This window comes from Coregonus clupeaformis, chromosome 15, assembly GCF_020615455.1.
Source record: "Coregonus clupeaformis isolate EN_2021a chromosome 15, ASM2061545v1, whole genome shotgun sequence".
In the NCBI taxonomy this organism is placed as follows: domain Eukaryota; kingdom Metazoa; phylum Chordata; class Actinopteri; order Salmoniformes; family Salmonidae; genus Coregonus; species Coregonus clupeaformis.
In genome coordinates this window covers 43,703,819-43,723,540 of record NC_059206.1, presented here as the reverse complement: position 1 = coordinate 43,723,540, position 19,722 = coordinate 43,703,819, and the positions used below count along the sequence as shown (strand labels likewise).

Here is a 19,722-nt window from a genome sequence, read left to right as displayed (position 1 = left end):
TACATGTTGCGTTTATATTTTTGTTCAGTATATTTCACTTTGACATTAATAGGCCTTATGTATTTGTCCAAGAGATGCAGTCCCACTTAGGTCGCCTATAATCAATAACTGACCAAAATACTTGTACAGTGATTGTTCAGTGTTCTGCCAAGTCAGTGGAATAAAACCGATTTCGTACCCCTCTCACCTTTTATCTTGCCTCACATCATTTGATGGTCAACCTCACGGCTCCCCTGGTCGGGATGAATGATTAAGGCAGTGACAAATGTTGATGATATGCGGCTCTTTTACTGTTCATTATAATCTGTGGTGACGCGGAATTTAAAGATTTTTGCGCGAGGACAGTGCGCAGCACGGTTTATAGCAGGCAACTATAAATCCCCCTCCTAAGGCACTCAAATTCACTGATGCCTTATGCGCGTGTATACTATAGAAGCGACTGATTCGTCACTTTGCCTGACACGTAAGGACATCTTTATAATTGCGCGAGCAGGTGGCATTCAGAACTTTATAATTTCACAAGTGAGAGTGTGGGTGTGTGTTCTTAGTTTGCATTGTAGCCTAGGCTAGAGACACGCGAATAGGCTACTCAGAGGTGATCCAACAGGCTGCCCTGACTACACACTGGCTAAATGCTCAGCACCAGCACACAGGTGCATCTGTCTTCACAAGACCTTCAGTCTAGTCCTGGTATCTGCACACAGTAATACATTAAGGTAAAGGGAACGGCATCCGGCAATGAGCTCCTCTCTTCCCAAGAGCGAATCTACCACATCTCTGCTGAGAGCTTCGGCCGTGCCAGTGAGTCGGAGGTCCGAACATTCTGAGCATCATGGGTCGCGCAGCCACCGCAGTCACATTCATCAACCCGACGGAGGTAAAGATGTACCTGACGAGCCGTGTTGGACCGATGAGCGCGAGGCAAGAGCGCACAGACCCCTTTGTCAACCGAGGCATGCCGGTGGCAGGACAGACAGGAATGGCTATGATAAACGTGGACATTCCCACCAACAAAGCAGCCACTACGATGACGGCTACAGCCAGGAAGAAATTAGAGAGCGGATGGATCGGAGTGGGAAAGACCGCAGTAAGTCGTCTAGACACCCACACCACCACCACCACAACACCTCAAGAGGTGACCTGCCGCCGGCGCATCACCACGGCAACGCACGTCCGGGCCGGAGGTCCTCGCCAACTCCATCCTATACAAAAAAATCCGACGATACTGCGTACTTTTTTGAATCAAAGGACATAATATATACTGGGTCGTCCACGAGTTTAAACTGTGACCCACCGGCAACGTCCACGCCAGTGCCTGGCCACGTTACCAGCCGCACCTCCAAAAGACTCAGCACAGCTCCATCCGAACATGACTCCAATCTGCACCCGATAGTGAAATCAGTCTTCGGGCAGGTACGTAGTAGCCCCGTGTCTAGACAGAACTACAACACATGATTACTCTCGAACAAACATTCAAAGTCAGCACAAGGATTCAACAAGTAGACGGGATTAATAGTCAGTATGAATACATTTACCCGCATTGACAAAAAACGGCGCACGACAGAAGTTCCCTTTTTATTCAATATGAATTTATGTATTATTTTAATTCAAGGGTCATTTCGAATTGTCATTTTAGACAACCTTTATAGGCTACACTGTCACTATACTGTAAAACTGACTGTCTCTAACAAAATGCAAAAATATTCAACTTAATTTTTACCGTTGTCCCGCTAATACATTGGCTTAAACCGCACTCTTATGCACGAATAAACGGGTAGGTGTTTTGTTGTGTAACAAAAATATGGGGAAAAACACGTTTAAAGGTCCAATGCAGCTGTTAATTAAAAAAAAAAATCCATATAAAATAATTTCTGGGTAACAATTAAGTACATTACTGTGATTGTTTTCAATTAAAATGGTCAAAAATAAACAAAAATAGCTTCTTAGCAAAGAGCAATTTCTCAAGTAATAATTTTGCTAGGACTGTCTGGGAGTGGTCTGAGTTGGGAGGGAAAAATTGAAAATGAGCTGTTATTGGCAGAGAGGTTTGGAACTCTCTTTCTTATTGGTCTTTTGACAAATTTACAGCCAGTCACTAGGCAGGCCAAAACTGCATCCCACCAAAACAGGCTGAAATTTCAGGTGGTCTTTTCTCTTACACTAAAAAGGCATTATCATCATTTTCACAATTTCACAGTATTGTTCCAACCTCATAGTGTGGAAATATATATAAAACACAGGAAAATCACGTTTTTGACTGCACTGCACCTTTAACAGTAATTCATAACACAGAAATGTAGAATGTGTGACAACAGAGAAGGTATTATGGATTTTTCCAACTGCACAGTGCACTACACAATGTCTCAAACTTGTCCCCAAGATTCCAATGCCTTATTGTATTTGAAACAAAACAGTTTGAGACATATGAATAGTAGCCTATAAGTTAGATGATATAGCTCAGACAGCTCAGACGTGTGATATACACACCTAGAGAACATTTGAATTCTTCACGGTGTCAGGTTGGTCTGGTAGGGTCAAAGGTGAGGGACAGGTAGAGCAGCAACCCAAGCCAAAATGTGACCGGACACCCATTCACCCCTGTTGACCATATAAAAAATGTATGTGCGTTTTGAGTCCAAATGTAACTTCTGTGTATCTGATAATTAGTTGGATGGAGGGGTTGGCAGACTATCATGCATAGCGATATGAATATGGATACTCTCATCATGTCTGTTACCTGCAAAGGCAGGTGGATAAACTTTCCAATTCTGTGGAAATTGTAGCTGTGCTGAACACTCACATGCGCACACACACACACACACACACACACACACACACACACACACACACACACACACACACACACACACACACACACACACACACACACACACACACACACACACACACACAGCTATTTGTGGTAAGTCACACTCACATCAAGTGTAAAAAAGAAAGTGACACTGAACAGTTACCAACAGATGGAGAGGTGAGGGTGGATTATAAAAGAAGGGTGCTTCTCCATCTCTTCATTCCTGCATTCCATCTCCTCTACCATCTATTAATACGAAAGCCATCCTCAAAGTCCTCATAAAATAGCCTCATTCCTATTCCTCTGTTGCTCTTCAAATAGGCTATCCAGTTTTTCTTTCTGTGGCTTTGAGATATTTGTCTCAGTGCTGAAGGAGATATAAAGCTCAGGAGGCAATACTTTCCCCATGTGTTAATGTGTGCCAGAAATAACTTCACTCAATCCAGGCCAGAGCTCTAATCAGTCACAGGAGTTCCAGGCAGCAAACCCCAATTTATACAGCACTGCTGTGCTCTATACTGCCTATCTCAATCTGCTCCACAGTGAGACAGTAGCCCTCTATCACTCTATCCAATCATTATGCTTTGAAATGGGATTACAGAAGGACCTCTAATGACAATATCTGTTAACACTTGCTTGCCTGTGAAATTGCTCAGCTGGAGGAGTTTTCATGTAGAAAAAGTGTGCAAGGTGACTGTGTCATTTGATGCTAGTTACTGTAAATCAGAGACTAGTCACAAAGCTCTCAGACTATTTCAATAGTATCAGATCTATAACTGGATATGCAGTATGGTTGTGTCCAATTAAGTAATAGCAAAATTTCAATGCAACTGAGAGTTGTGTTGTGGTGCCTAGATATTGCAAGATGTTCTGTTTGTCTGATACAAAGGTGTGTGTGTGTGTTTGCACAAAGGTGCATGTTTAGATCTTTGGTTGTGATACTCTATTAGGTGACACTGCCTTTCACATTTACATGTCATATACTTTGAATAAATGTTTTGATATGTGTGTGAGTGAGAATATACCCACTGACATTCTATATTTCATATTTTCATCAAGGTCTGCATTCAATCCCTACAGAACCTATTCTCTGCCAGTGGAAGCTAAATATAGCGTTCCCAAGACCTGATTATAAGAGAGTTAAGGAGAGCAGCCTTTTGTGTGGTGGTAGAAACATTTAAATCCTTTGGCTAATGCGCTACCTGACAAAGCCAGTTTGCAAATTGGTGACTAAAGCAGGGATTCCTGCATAAGCAAAAATATTATCTCAAGCATCTATATAAATAGCATGCTTTCATTTTCATCAGAAGGAATTACTGAAATAGAGGGGCTATGAGGAAAGGTGGGGGGGGGGGGTCATGAGAATAATAAGTGTGTAATGATTCATGATTCCTATCAATAAAGGAACATCTTGATCTAAATACAATATCCCTGTCTAGACTTATGAATAAATAAAACAACACACATTTTGGTCAGTTATGATAACATCATCATTACACTCATACTCTCAATTCATGGGGAACATAATTATCACAAACATTACTGCTTTCATATTTTCAATTAATTCCTATTGTACTTAGCAGACTGTATGTCGATGTAGTCATACATGAATTATATGTAGTCTAAATTATCCAGCTCTATCCATTTATAGACCAATCCCAGGTAACAGCAGCACCTTGGTCAAGGACAGAACAGCAGTGGGTCTGTGTCCCACCTGGAATTATCACCAGTGACCTTCTGCCTGGTTTCTTAGTCACTATTGGGTCAAACTCTTCTTTTAGTCTATTCACAGCTTTCACTGTGGTATGGAGTACTTTATTTGACCTAAAGATACCTGTTCTGAGGAAGGGAAAATATTATTTGGAAGTCTGGGAAGAGCAGTAAATAGATGATAGTCTCTCACCAATGAAAAATCACCTCTGAGATGACACCACCAGATGGAGGTGGCTGCTCACAATATGTTAGTCAGAGAGTGTGCGTCTGTTTGTAAGATTTGTGTCAAGCATTTGTATTACTATAAACCATGGATACAAACACAAACCATTTTCAATGTATTCAAAGTGGTGTATCTGTGTGTGCATCAGTGTTTGATAACAGGTTCTGCAGTTTACCCAGCTTGAGTTAATAAGTTACACTCATTATTAAACTGTGTTGTGTGTTATTGATTTTGACAATCACACATTGGCAAATCCACAGTTCTCAGGTACAGGAGTGAGAGGGATAAATAGGAGGAAGGATCCGAGGCAGGTGGGTAGGCAGGCATGCTAACAGACCTAGGTTATGTAAGGAAAACACAGGACTCTTATTTTTCCTCGTCAGCTCCCTGTTCTCACAGCATCTGACAGCTCTCTGGTAAAATCACAGCTGAGACTTCCTTTTCCCTTGCTCCCTTTTCCTGCTATTGGTCTCCCTCCCTGCTCACTACATTCCCTTGTCACTCTTCCGCTAAATCATTTCCTCTTTCCCTCTATGGACCTCTCTCTCTCTCTCTCTCCTTTGTCAGTCTCATTCCTTTCCCTTTTTTATTGGTTCTCTGACCCTCTTTCCATCCCTCCCACCCTTCCTCTCCATCCCTCCCTCCTTCCCTCTCTCATGCCAGGGTCATACTGACCTTGATGAGGTCTGAAAGGGAAAGAGGAAAGAGGGGGGCAGAGAAAATGGAGAGAGAGCATGGATGACAGAAAATAGAGAGAGAAATGCAAGGCCTGGGTGGTAAAGGGAATGGAAAAGGAGGTGTGGATAAGCTGCTATGATGTAGGTATTGTCGTATGAACCACGTCATTTCTGTTTTCAATAGGTTTATAGCCCAAATACTATTTATAGCCACGGATGGGTATTTATACAGTCCATTAACGGATGGTTGTGAAGGAGCTAGATGTTTTCACTATTCAGTTAAATCCTCATTGAAATTTGAAGGATTAGACCGTGAAATCCAAGAGACTGTGTGTAATGACATGTGTGTCTGTGCGCATGTGCGTGCATGCGTGTGTTTGTGTGTGCGTATTAATAATTAATATTCATGGAAAACCTAAGGCTGTCCGTAGCCACTGAAAGAGGAAATCAGAGAGAGAGAGAGAGAGAGAGATTGAGAGAGAGAGAGAGAGAGAGAGAGAGAGAGAGAGAGAGAGAGAGAGAGAGAGAGAGAGAGAGAGAGAGAGAGAGAGAGAGAGAGAAAGAGGTTAGAGCAGACGAGAGGCAGAAGAAAAAGAGAAGAGGAATATTGGCTGGGGTTGTCTAAAATACTTGAAATGTTGACAGCAAACTACTCCCCCTCCATTCTCCTTTAAAAAATGGAAAATGTTAATGAGCTTCTCTCTTCACTATCCCTATCACGGAATAAATTAGTTTCAAATGAAAGATGATAGTTTCATTGCCATAAAATAACAACCATTTCAACCTAATAAATTATTCAGACTTTAATTAAAACGACTGTTATATTTTACCTCAGGAGATGACATGTCACCATAGCCTCTCTCTGCCTGGGGTGCTTTTACAGGTCACTGACTGAATCCTCCTCTGGTGATCTTCACATACAGAGCTGTGAAGCTGTGAACATGCTACAAGGTCATCATCCCAATTCAACTGGTTTCTCAGGCTCAGCTCTCTTCCATAAGGAGACAGACATAAGGGTTATCCATTCTTCAATATTTACCCCCAGATTAAATTTAAATACAAAGTATAAAGTACATTATTAATCTAATTTATCAGAAGAACATCTGTATCTGAAATGTGAATATTGATGTGAGTCAATGTAGCATTATAATATACAGTAATAACTATAGGTAATTGGATGAGGCACAACATTTTTACTGTGAGACTAATATCTTCATCGTTGTACGGAGGTTACAGAATGAGCCCAAACTTACATACAGTACTGTAGTATAGTACATGGGGTATGGTACATGGGGTAAAGTACATGGGGTATGGTACATGGGGTAAGTACATACATGGAATGAGAAAAGACATGCCATGACGGAATCATGAGAGATTATGTTATCAGCCCTCCCAGTCCCAGTCCCCTCTAGCGTGTGTGCATGTGTGTGAATGTGTGCTGCTTGAGGAAATACTAATGCATGCTTTCCTTTGTGTGATGACTTTGGGTGTCCATGGACTTGTTATTAGAACACATTATAGAGGGATTTTTGCATGCATTGATGAGTGTATATCAGGATGTGTGTGAATGCAGTGAGCATGATTGTTTATGTGAATTTGCACCATTATGTAGGTTTAGTGAGCTGTGTGTGTGTTGTGCCTTTGCACACACTGGGCTGGCATTATGAGAGCCGACGGCTCCTGATTCTGATTTCTGATGTGTTCTGATGTTCACAATGAGCCTCCGGTGAGGGGAAACCGAGAGGCAGAGTGAGAATAAATGAATGGAAGAGAGAGGATAGACGAGAGATAGGACCTTGGTGGGTAACTATGGGAAACAATTGACAAAGTCAAACAGGAAATTATGATGTTGATTATGTGAACAGTGGCAGCCACTGCAGGTGATTGCAGGGATTGCTATCAGCATCAGCATCCCTGTGACGTTTGCTGCCTAAAAGCTGAGACCCCTGTGGCTATCTAGCAAGTACAGTGGGGCAAAAAAGTATTTAGTCAGCCACCAATTGTGCAAGTTCTCCCACTTAAAAAGATGAGAGAGGCCTGTAATTTTCATCATAGGTACACGTCAACTATGACAGACAAATTGAGAAAAAAAAATCCAGAAAATCCCATTGTAGGATTTTTAATGAATTTATTTGCAAATTATGGTGGAAATTAAGTATTTGGTCACCTACAAACAAGCAAGATTTCTGGCTCTCACAGACCTGTAACTTCTTCTTTAAGAGGCTCCTCTGTCCTCCACTCGTTACCTGTATTAATGGCACCTGTTTGAACTTGTTATCAGTATAAAAGACACCTGTCCACAACCTCAAACAGTCACACTCCAAACTTCACAATGGCCAAGACCAAAGAGCTGTCAAAGGACACCAAAAACAAAATTGTAGACCTGCACCAGGCTGGGAAGACTGAATCTGCAACAGGTAAGCAGCTTGGTTTGAAGAAATCAACTGTGGGAGCAATTATTAGGAAATGGAAGACATACAAGACCACTGATAATCTCCCTCGATCTGGGGCTCCATGCAAGATCTCACCCCGTGGGGTCAAAATGATCACAAGAACAGTGAGCAAAAATCCCAGAACCACACGGGGGGACCTAGTGAATGACCTGCTGAGAGCTGGGACCAAAGTAACAAAGCCAACCATCAGTAACACACTACGCCGCCAGGGACTCAAATCCTGCAGTGCGAGACGTGTCCCCCTGCTTAAGCCAGTACATGTCCAGGCCCGTCTGAAGTGCATTTGGATGATCCAGAAGAGGATTGGGAGAATGTCATATGGTCAGATGAAACCAAAATATAACTTTTTTGGTAAAAACTCAACTCGTCATGTTTGGAGGACAAAGAATGCTGAGTTGCATCCAAAGAACACCATACCTACTGTGAAGCATGGGGTTGGAAACATCATGCTTTGGGGCTGTTTTTCTGCAAAGGGACCAGGACGACTGATCCGTGTAAAGGAAAGAATGAATGGGGCCATGTATCGTGAGATTTTGAGTGAAACCCTCCTTCCATCAGCAAGGGCATTGAAGATGAAACGTGGCTGGGTCTTTCAGCATGACAATGATCCCAAACACACCGCCCGGGCAACGAATGAGTGGCTTCGTAAGAAGCATTTCAAGGTCCTGGAGTGGCCTAGCCAGTCTCCAGATCTCAACCCCATAGAAAATATTTGGAGGGAGTTGAAAGTCTGTGTTGCCCAGCGACAGCCCCAAAACATCACTGCTCTAGAGGAGATCTGCATGGAGGAATGGGCCAAAATACCAGCAACAGTGTGTGAAAACCTTGTGAAGACTTACAGAAAACGTTTGACCTGTGTCATTGCCAACAAAGGGTATATAACAAAGTATTGAGAAACTTTTGTTATTGACCAAATACTTATTTTCCACCATCATATGCCAATAAATTCATTAAAAATCCTACAATGTGATTTTCTGGATTTTTTTTTCTATTTTTGTCTGTCATAGTTGACGTTTACCTATGATGAAAATTACAGGCCTCTCTCATCTTTTTAAGTGGGAGAACTTGCACAATTGGTGGCTGACTAAATACTTTTTTTCCCCACTGTATATGCAGTGATTTGTGGTGTGTGTTTGCGTGTGTGTGTGGTCCATCATTCACATGCCTTTTATGTTCATTTGGTGCATATTTTGTAGAGCTTTGACTTTGATCTCAATACTGTCCCTTCTAGCTTAGCATGACTTTATGATGAGCGAACTTTTCTGTGTGTGTACATGTGTGTGTAAGAGAGAGGGGGAGGAAGGTAGCCTATCAGTTAAGAGTGTTGGGTCAGTAACTGAAAGGTCGCTGGTTAGAATCCCCGAGCCGACTAGGTGAAAGATCAGTCGATGTGCTCTTGAGCAAGGCACTTAACCTTATTGCTCCTGTAAGTTGCTCTGGAAAAGAGCATCTGCAAAATGACTAAAATGTAAATGAGGAGAGAGAGGGGAGGGAGAGGGCGAGAGAGAGGAGAGAGGAGAGAGGTTGAGGAGAAAAAGAGAGGGGGAAGAGAGAGCGTGTGTTATATTTTTAGCTCTGCAGCCCCACATCTGTGTGTGTTTAATCGAGTGTATGCGTGTGTTTGTGTATTTGGATTAGTGTCTCCAGTGTCTTGCTCGGGGGAAGGTAATATGTTAATGAGCTTCTTTACCACTGTCTTTTTGCAGAGATGGTTTAAATCTGTGCAACAGAGTGAGGGATAGAGATGGGAGAGGGAGGGGAAAAAAGAGAGAGAGACTGAGGGAGAGAGAGAGAGGATGGTGAGCGAATGAATAAGCAATCTTGCATTTTGTGCTTTGAGCGCTTGCATCTCTCTAAGACATGCCTGCCTCCTCTCCCTCTCATGTCTTTGTCACTTTGATCTTTCATTCTTTGTTGTATTTCTTTGCTTTCCTCCATTTAAGATTACCTCTCCTCTTCCCTCTCACCCCGTGACTCCCAGTGTCATTCCCTCTAGGTCCTCTGTTGATCCTGTGCAACCTCACTCTCCCGCTCTTTCTCTCTGCGTGTCTCTCTCTCCCTAAATTCCCTCGTCTTAGCTTGTGACCCACTGAACCCCCTTTCCTTTAACCCCCTTTCTCTTGATCCCATGCATGCATAGAAACACATGCACATGCAAACACACACGCAAACACGTGCACACACACCACACAGGCATACTAACACAGACACGTGCACACACACCACATACCGAGAGGGACTTCACCATGGGGAACTCAGTCAAATCTCACTTCTCCAAGAAGGTAAGGTTTTCTGTACTGTGTTCTGGCTGTGGTCCACCTGAACCCCTGACTCTCTGTGGTGCATGTCTGTCTCACTATGTGTCCTTAATTTAGCTGGAGGCAATTGGACCACACTGGACCTTTTTGACCCTGGGATTGTGTCACAGGTTGGTGGCACCTAAATTGGGGAGAACGGGCTCGTGGAATGGAGTAGGTGACTGGAGTGGAGTAGGTGGAATGGTATCAAATACATCAAACACATGGTTTCCAGGTGTTTGATGCCATTCCATTTGCTCTGTTCCGGCCATTATTATGAGCCGTTCTCCCCTCAGCAGCCTCCACTGGATTGTGTACAGTAGTATTGGACTGTGAGAGACTTGGTTTTGGAGCACACTGCTGTACTGACTGTGGGGCATCTCAGTCAGTCTTCTGGTCTGAGGAGCAGTGCTCTCGCTCTTACAGGCTAGTTGTGAATATTAGAGGAGACAGGACAACCTAGTGTCTCATGCTGTTGTCTCATCCACCCCACTGAACCACTGTAACTAAAATAGTCCGCTGACCAGTCTAGAATACCGACTGTGATGCTTGAAATAATTTGTGGACTGGATGGCGACAATACCACTCTACCGTGCATTAGGACTGTATTGTGTCTGTTTTTCCAGATTTCTTTGTCATAGATATATACCAGATGGACATATAACTGTTATTCCCTACTGAATGTCAGTTGTGCTGGAGTGACTGTGTTGGAGTCCTCAGTGTAGCCAACGATGCTCAACCGTCACTCAGCTGGAGTTGACAGTGTCTAGTTGTGTCCTGGAACCTGCCAACTGGGATGAGTGGTGTCAATGAGCAGGCTCATGTCAAGATCAACCACATGAGTCAAACTGGCGTCACCACTTCACCTCTTTAGAGGGGATTCAGTGGCGCAGACAAACCAACAGGTAGCGCTATCCTGTTTAACCCTGCCTGCAGAAGCGCCATGAACCGTAACCTGATTTTAGCAGACACTTTGTGTACACAGGTTGTTTTTGCAAACGGTTGATGTTCATTGTTCTATACATGGACTACAAACTGGATTTGACTGAGCGGCGTATATCTATAGAATGGATATATTGGGTTTAGTTTTAAGGTATCTGCCAGCGCTACATGCTTAGTCTGTGTACAACAATGACAGCCACAGCTCTTTAGCTATCTAGTACAAAGATAACTGCACAATAAAGACATGATTTCATGTTCAGTGGGAGCACTGGTTCACCATGCATCAGGGATATAAATCCCCTTCAGCAGCTGTACATCCTTGAGCGTCTACAGTACAATACGACAAGCAACTGTTGAAGCCATCTGGTAGATAGGGAGGTTACTGCTTGACCGCGTCTCACACTCAAATATTGCTTTAGCTGCCATTTCAATGTAATAATGTTTTTACATATGTCTCTGCATTAGTAGTGATTTTGGTGACACACTGGACCTTCAGATAATCAGCACTGCTTTGTGCATCACTTTGTGCACTGTAGCAGGGCAGGAGCTGGCACTAGAAATTCCACAGCAACAGATGGAGTATGAAGGTCATCCAAAAAATCCCACCAAGCGAATTAAAACCCAACCAAGGGAGGGAAGGAAGGATAATGGGCAGGGATAGAGAGAGAGCTCTCTCGCTGCTGAGAAAGGCTAATTTTGGGGGAAACAAACAATGGAGGGAAATAGAGTTATGTCCTTAATTTGCCTGCTCAGTGTTCCTTGTATAGTGACACTTTTGCCATAAGCCTGTCAGCATTCCAGTCTCTGAACACAGCTCAGCTCTGCCCACTGAAGGCACTCTTTTCTGTTTGTCATTAGACTGCAGAAAGTTTGGCCCTTATTTGCCTTGGTGCAGATTAATATTTGTAAAGGTTTCTAATGGTGGCCGATGTTCCCCTCCTCTTTAATTAACCTGTGGCTCTGTCTGTAATTGGGGCTGTGCCTTGTGTGGCCTGCCGCTGCCCCCTGGTCCACAGACTAATTGGTCATTATAATGTAATGGCTGGATGGATTTGATTCCTTCCATCATTGGGACAATGGCTAATTGGAACGAGCACGAATAAGCCATCCATCTCTTTTATATGCAAGTGGCTTTCCTGTGATTAATAAAACCCTGGATTTAAAGAGTAAATGGACTTTAGACAAAATTATGCATTGACAACCCTACATTTTAACCAGTAATGAGTGTGACCATTGTTGGGGTAGCTGTCACAGGGAACACTGTACCACTACTACACTGTGCCTATGTCAAAAGCAGAATGGCTTGCAGATATTTATTTGGGTCTTCCTGCGTGCCCTCTCTTGGATTGGTCTGATTGTCTTAGTTAGCTGTTGTGTCTCTTTGATTATATAAATCTGTCAGTGTTCTGAGTCAAATAAGTGTCCTCAGCTGCACAGAGAGCATCTTTGGGACGGATGGATGGGTGGCATCCATTGCCCCATTCACTGAACCCAACCCCTGACTGTGTTCCTTTCACATGACTGACACCCTGACCAACCCCATTACCATCCTGACCTCTGACCTCACAGGGTCTAACAGACCTCAGCCTCTCTACCTCCACCTCCATCCACCCACCCTCATGCCAGCTAGCCTCTTGTTGTTGTCTGACTCCATGTTGTCCATCCACAAGCTGAGTCACAGTCTGTGTCCCTGTCTCTGCCCCTGCGCCTGCGCCTCTATCTCCTGGCCCCACACCCTGGATATCTGTGGCCCCAGGACCAGAAGAAGAACTACAGAGCAGTGCAGTCCTGTGAGGAGGGGACTGGGGGTGCCTATCTTGAGCCACTAGTGGCTATGGCCCAGAATGGAGGCAACATGCACAACATACTGGGGCCTGCCTGCATCTTTCTACGCAAGGGCTTCGCTGAGAGCCGGCAGGCTGTACGTAAGTCCAGACACAAACAGACACATGCCTATTATGCATGCAGAGACACATTTACAGTATGTAGCTGCACGTAATAAAACAGCTATGTTCACAAAAGCACACAATCATACAGACATTCTGTCTTTGTCTGCTTCCTTTTCACCCACGTTGACCAATACACTCCTTATGGACTGAAAGAAGAAGGTAATGGACTCAAAATATTTGCAGTAACCTACGTATAGAATGCCTGCCAGTTGGTGTGAAGATAAGTGTATGTGTATGTGACTGTGTGTGTATGTGATGGCACTCATTGCCATTTGTGTAACGCTGATAGATTGTAAGTCCTTGTGGTACACCTAGTATTACTCTGACAGAATGCTATACTGAGTACTAAAGTCTGCGTGGATGTCTTCATCTGTCTCACTCTCACTGTGATCAGTGTCAAGGCCTTGTCGTTAAGGGAAATGTGCACTGACCTCTCCTTGGTAGACTAGCATCGTTCATAGCCTGTCCTGATTATGTGCTCTGTTCTGGGGATGTAGGGGTGGAGGCGGGGCCTAGACTTTCAACTTGAGAGAGAACAAAAGGAACTCCTTCAGTCCATGTTCCCCCACAACTCACCACCAACCTTCAAAGGTGGCATAAGTAGATAGGCTACTCAGACAAGCATCAAACAAATTCTCTAAACTAAGTTGCATTTGGGTAGCCTGACGACTCACACTAAATTCTTCCGCTGTTCTGTCGTTCGCTACATACTTTAGTCTGAGACTGCCATCATTGAAGTAATTTGTCACGAGGGGCGTTGTACAAAACAAAGAGTCTCTAACCAATCAGAGTAGCAAAGCCAATGACGCGTTTTCAAACCGTTGCTTTACCCACGTGTGTTCTGGCCCAACCAATCGGTTTCTGGACCAATCCGACGGCTCCGAATGTGTTCGCACTCGGTGAAGGGTTGGGGAGCTACTCAGATCCAGACTTATTGCGGAGAAGGAACTAACGTCGGTGGGCGTGGTGTAGCATTTGTCCGGAGCAAGGAGTCTGGGTAGCCAGGCAAGCGTTTGGGTTCATCATTACATGATTTAAAACAAGAAAGGGGTTGCACACATGACGAAGGTACTCTATGATATATTATACTGAACAAAAATATAAACGCAACATGTAAAGTGTTGGTCCCATGTTTCATGAGCTGAAATAAAAGATCCCAGAAATGTTCCATACGCACAAAAAGCTTATTTCTCTCAAACTTTGTGCACACATTTGTTTACATCCCTGTTAGTGAGCATTTCTCCTTTGCCAAGATAATCCATACCCCTGACAGGTGTGGCATATCAAGAAGCTGATTAAACAGCATGATCATTTCACAGGTGCATCTTGTGCTGGGGACAATAAAAGGCCACTCTAAAATGTCCAGTTTTGTCACTCAACACAATGCCACAGATTGCAATTGGCATACTGACTGCAGGAATGTCCACCAGAGCTGTTGCCAGATAATTTAATGTTAATTTCTCTACCATAAGCCGCCTCCAACGTCGTTTCAGAGAATTTGGCAATTTGGCAGTACGTCCAACTGGCCTCACAACCGCAGACCATGCCAGCCCAGGACCTCCACATCCGGCTTCTTCAGCTGCGGGATCGTCTGAGACCAGCCACCTGGAAAGCTGAAGAATATGAGGAGTATTTCTGTCTGAAATAAAGCCATTTTGTGGGGAAAAACGAATTCTGATTGGCTGGGACTGGCTCCTCAGTGGGTTGGCCTGGCTCCCAAGTGGGTGGGCCTATGCCCTCCCAGGCCCTCCCAGGCCCACCCATGGCTGTGCCCCTGCCCAGTCATGTGAAATCCATAGACTAAGGCCTAATGAATTTATTTATATTGACTGATTTCCTTATATGAACTGTAACTCAGTAAAGTATTTGAACTTGTCACGTTGTGTTTACATTTTTGTTGAATTTATAATATCTGACAAGAGTTTTGTAGCATTATGAGTCATCACTTGTAGAATGACACTTGCTGAATCCTAACCCTGTCTTGTGATTCTTTACAGGATAGAGAGCTGAGGCCGGAGGAAATGGATGGTAAGTCTCATTATACAGGAGCATACAGCTTAAATTACAAAGAGCCTTCATATTGCATGGTATTACATAGTCCAGATCGGGCTGTAGCATTCCTCACTGGTTTAGATGCATATAAACAAAGGGTCTGCCTGACCTTGGTAAACTTTCATTCTCATATTGAATGCCTTTAAGTGCCTTTCCATGGACTCATTGTGAAATATTTTCTGCCAAAAATCATCATTGATCATGCGTACTGTTCCAAGCTTACACAAGCTTACCTCTCACTCTCATGTTCATTATAACACTACACTCATTGTAGTAGTAACAATAAAACAACAATGATTTTGATAATGTGGTTGAAAAACCCAATTGATATTTCCCTATTTGTGCCTCTCTCTCAGAGTTGCGTGAGGCTTTTAAAGAGTTTGACAAAGACAAAGATGGCTTCATCGGCTGCAAAGACCTGGGCAACTGCATGAGAACCATGGGCTACATGCCTACTGAGATGGAGCTGATAGAACTGAGCCAACAGATCAATATGAACTGTGAGTAACTCTGTGTGTGTGTCTAGTAAGATAGGGAGAATGTCGTGAGCGTAAATGTCCGCTCCTGCATCTGTCTCTAGCCTTTTCCTTTTTTAACTCTCTTTTATTATTCTCCCTCTCTCTCTCTCTCTCTCTCTCTATCTCTCTCTCTCTCTCTCTCTCTCTCTCTCTCTCTCTCTCTCTCTCTCTCTCTCTCTCTCTCTCTCTCTCTCTCTCTCTCTCTCTCTCTCTCTCTCTCTCTCTCTCTCTCTCTCTCTCTCTCTTTCTCTCTCTCTCTACCTCTCTCTACCTCTCTCTACCTCTCTCTCTCTACCTCTCTCTCTACCTCTCTCTCTCTCTCTCTACCTCTCTCTCTCTCACCTCTCTCTCTCTCTCCCTCTCTCTCTCTCTCTCTCTACCTCTCTCTCTCTACCTCTCTCTCTCTCTCTCTCTCTCTCTCACTCTTCCCTCCGCTAACACACACTCAAAGACTTTCACTCACCATTACACACAGGCCTCTGAACATTCAAGGTCCAATATCTCTGACATAGATCCCTTTAACAATTAACCCTGAAAGGAACATAAAATCACATCCGTTCTATAAATACTCTATGGGCTTTGGGAACATTGATGGCTTAATATGATGCTGTAGATATGACAGTAGCTTAAATCTTGCCAGCCTTGTCTTTCTGTCCTCTTTTGCATGTTTCTGTCATTGTGCAAATGTCCCTGTAGATGTATTCTGTATAAATGAATGATTCCTCTATCTCACAAAGTGGGAGGACATGTTGACTTTGAGGACTTTGTGGAGCTGATGGGGCCAAAACTTCTGGCTGAAACAGCAGATATGATCGGGGTCAAGGAGCTGAGGGATGCTTTTAAAGAGGTAAGAATAAGGGATGGAGAGAAAGAAGGGTGGGTTGGAATGAGAAAAGAATAAGAGAGAGAGAAAGTGATGGGAATAGAGTGAGAGGGAAAGGAAGATAATTAAAATAGAAATGAGATAATAGAGAAAGAAATAACCAAATCCAAAGGGGTTGAAAGAAAGCTAGAAAGATTTAAGGTAAAATAAAGTTGATTAAATGAGGAGAAGCACTACTTACACGGGGAACTCAATAGTCATTTGGGAGAGATGACGGTATTGGGAAAGGGCAGAATACAATATTGCATGATTAACTAGTTCATTATTAATTACTCTTTCAGTTTGACACCAATGGTGATGACAAGATCAGCACATCAGAACTCAGAGAAGCAATGAAAAAACTTCTGGGTCAACAGGTAAGAAAAGTAGTTTTTGTGAGTTTTTCCATCTTTCACTCAACCTGTCCACGCACCTGTCTGATCCTGTCACTGTAGCCTACATCTGAGTAGTGTTATTTCTTGGTTCTTTCCCTGTTCTGCTAGGTTGGTCACAGAGACCTAGAGGACATCCTGCGGGACATTGACCTGAATGGAGACGGCCACGTAGACTTTGAAGGTGAGCTATCTAAGTGGGTTCTAAGATACCTCCTTGTAGGATGTTATTTGACAGGTATTATCTTTGTTATTTTTTGTTGTATGAAACATCCCAGTGGGAGCCTACCAGTTGAATCAACGTTGTGTCCACGTCATTTCAACGTGGATTTGCAAAAAGTCATCAATGTAAAGGAATTTCGGGAATGTCTTTTTTTCACCCAACTTTTAACCTAAATCCAATGACATGGTTCAAATTGTTGTTGATTTCACGTTGAATTGAGAACTAAATCAAATGTAAATCAAAACTAGACATTGAACTGACGTCTGTGCCCAGTAGGATGATATTGCAGCACCTGAGAAATCCCTCTCATGGTCCACTGTTCATATCCAACCAACCCCTTCGGGATTGCCGATATTGCTCAAAGTGAGCTACCTCATACTGTGTTCAATAAAGCAAGCTAGAAAATCTTGTGGAGACTATTCCCTTCGGACACTTTCACACACTCAAATACAAACACAGTGCACAAACACTCTCTGTCTCCCTACCGCTCACACACTCTCTCCATCACACACACACTCTCTCTCCAACTGCACACTCACATTATCTCTCACACACACATACAAGCACATACACATGCATAGACACGCTGCCTCAGTGCCAATCCCCCCACACACACAGTTTGAGTCAGGATACTCCAGCACCATGCTGAGAGTGAGGTGGGAGGAAGAAGGGAGTCGGGCTATCTATCAGATTATCTCCACACCAAAGGATTATGTCACCTCATAGATGACCAAGAGAACAAGGAAAACATACTTCCCGTGGGACAAAAATAGCAATGTGCTGCTATTCTTACTAGAACCATTACACACTAAATCCATCAATGTTTATGATCCCCAGTGCTCATTTAGAAATATAATTGTTGCTATGAAAATATATATTTATTTTTATTGGCTGATTGCAGCACATACAGTTCTTCAAAGCGCCATGATCTTCAGTACCATGCATTTAGGGGATCAGCCGCTACACTTGATGTAAATCATGTTTGTTCTCTATCTCTGTGGTTTTATTCATCTTACCCCTCAGAGTTTGTACGGATGATGTCTCGCTGAGTGACAGGTTAAGCACCTGTAGGTCATGATACTGACTGGCCCCTTTCCTGGTAAGAGAGGAAGAGAAGGAGAAGAGATGCCAGAGCCCTTACCAACGGACCACTTACCTCTGACTTCTGAACAACAGAAGGGGAAAACGACATATCAACCCTGCCCTGCTACTGCCACATCCGAAGAGAGCACAGAAGCTGACGGAACAACATCAGCGATCATTATGATGTATGCTGCTGTCTCTAAGAGCAAAACAGAACAACGGCCAGCCTCCCACAATTTTACATTGTACATTTGCTATATTAGAGAAAACATTTGTAGGTGTTTACAGGGGCTAAAGAGCAATGTGATGTTTGAGCTACTTACACTCATTGCCATGGTTGGTTAAGGCTGTAGCAAAGTAAAGGAGACATATTGACATTTTTAACACTTTCTTATGCCAGCGTCTCCCATAACTAGCCTAAAGCAGTATATTCCCCTCTGGGGCTTTGTAATCCTAAGATAAACTTTTTAATGGCAATATTATTTCAATGTATCTACTGTCAAAATATTTATTGTTCGTGTGTGTACGTGTTTGTTTGAGTGTACCTCAATTCTCCCATATTGTAAGATTCCATATGTCTTAAGCTACTGTAGAGTTAGTGTCAAACCCATGGTATATGCTAGCCAACTGTCTCTATCTTGAATTACATCTCATGTATTAGCACTGATGCACTTCTTTAGATTTTATTATTATCAAACACATATCGAGTTACATTATACAAGCTTTGAACATAGATGGGCAACTGCTTTGATAAAGGAAAGAGCAGTTTCATGAAAACTGAAGACTCTGGGGAATGGGGTAACAATCATAATTAAACTGTTTACGTCTGGCCAACCCAATACCCAATAATTTGCACATTGTTTTGCATGAATACTGAGAATGCATGCTCCACTTTTGATTTAACCAGACACACTGTCACACTGTCACTCCATACAAATCAACAATGTGCACCACAGACAAACATACACCCTGTAATTTATTGTGGTGATCAACATAACACTGAAACCTATGTCTCTCTATGTGTGTGTGAGATCAGTGTGTATCTCTGTACTGATGAGAGTGTGTTTCTGTTTGAGTGTAGAACTTGTGAGTTTTTGTGTGTCTCCCTTATGCAGTCTTATTTGTGACTTTGAATTTGTCTTGTGCGATTCTATGCATGCCAAATACTAAAACAATGTGTAGCGTAGTAGATGAAAATAAAGAGCTTTATTGCAATTATACACTGTGTGTGTGACCTTGTCTATCTGCATTCAGAGCAGAGAGCAATCAGACTGGACCTGGGATATACACTGAGTGTACAAAATATGATGAACACCTGCTCTTTCCATGACATAGACTGACCAGGTGAATCCAGGATGTTTAAGCCTTGAGACGATTAAGACATGGATTGTGTGTGTGCCATTCAGATGGTGAATGGGCAAGACAAAATATTTAAGTGTACGGTGTATGGTAGTAGGTGCCAGGCGCACCGGTTTGTTTCAAGAACTGCAATGCTGCTGGATTTTTCACGCGCAACAGTTTTCCGT

General features: G+C 43.1%; 1 protein-coding gene across 7 annotated transcripts; it reads left to right on the top strand.

Annotated features, from left to right (window-relative positions):
• The first annotated feature begins 324 nt into the window (after positions 1-324).
• LOC121582381 (calcium-binding protein 1-like) lies at positions 325-19,414 on the top strand. 7 transcript variants are annotated; one of them, XM_045225157.1, is made up of 9 exons: positions 325-1,413; positions 12,874-13,038; positions 13,220-13,225; positions 15,064-15,094; positions 15,475-15,618; positions 16,374-16,483; positions 16,801-16,875; positions 17,002-17,074; positions 18,137-19,414. In XM_045225157.1, the coding sequence occupies exons 1-9, from the start codon at positions 739-741 to the stop codon at positions 18,160-18,162; spliced, it is 1,305 nt and encodes a 434-aa protein (XP_045081092.1). In that variant the 5' UTR covers positions 325-738; the 3' UTR covers positions 18,163-19,414. The 7 variants fall into 7 exon arrangements, with proteins under 7 accessions (XP_045081092.1, XP_045081093.1, XP_045081094.1 ...); XM_045225161.1 differs by lacking the exon at positions 325-1,413 and adding an exon at positions 9,460-9,543; XM_045225160.1 differs by lacking the exon at positions 325-1,413 and adding an exon at positions 9,601-10,160.
• The last annotated feature ends 308 nt before the right edge of the window (positions 19,415-19,722 follow it).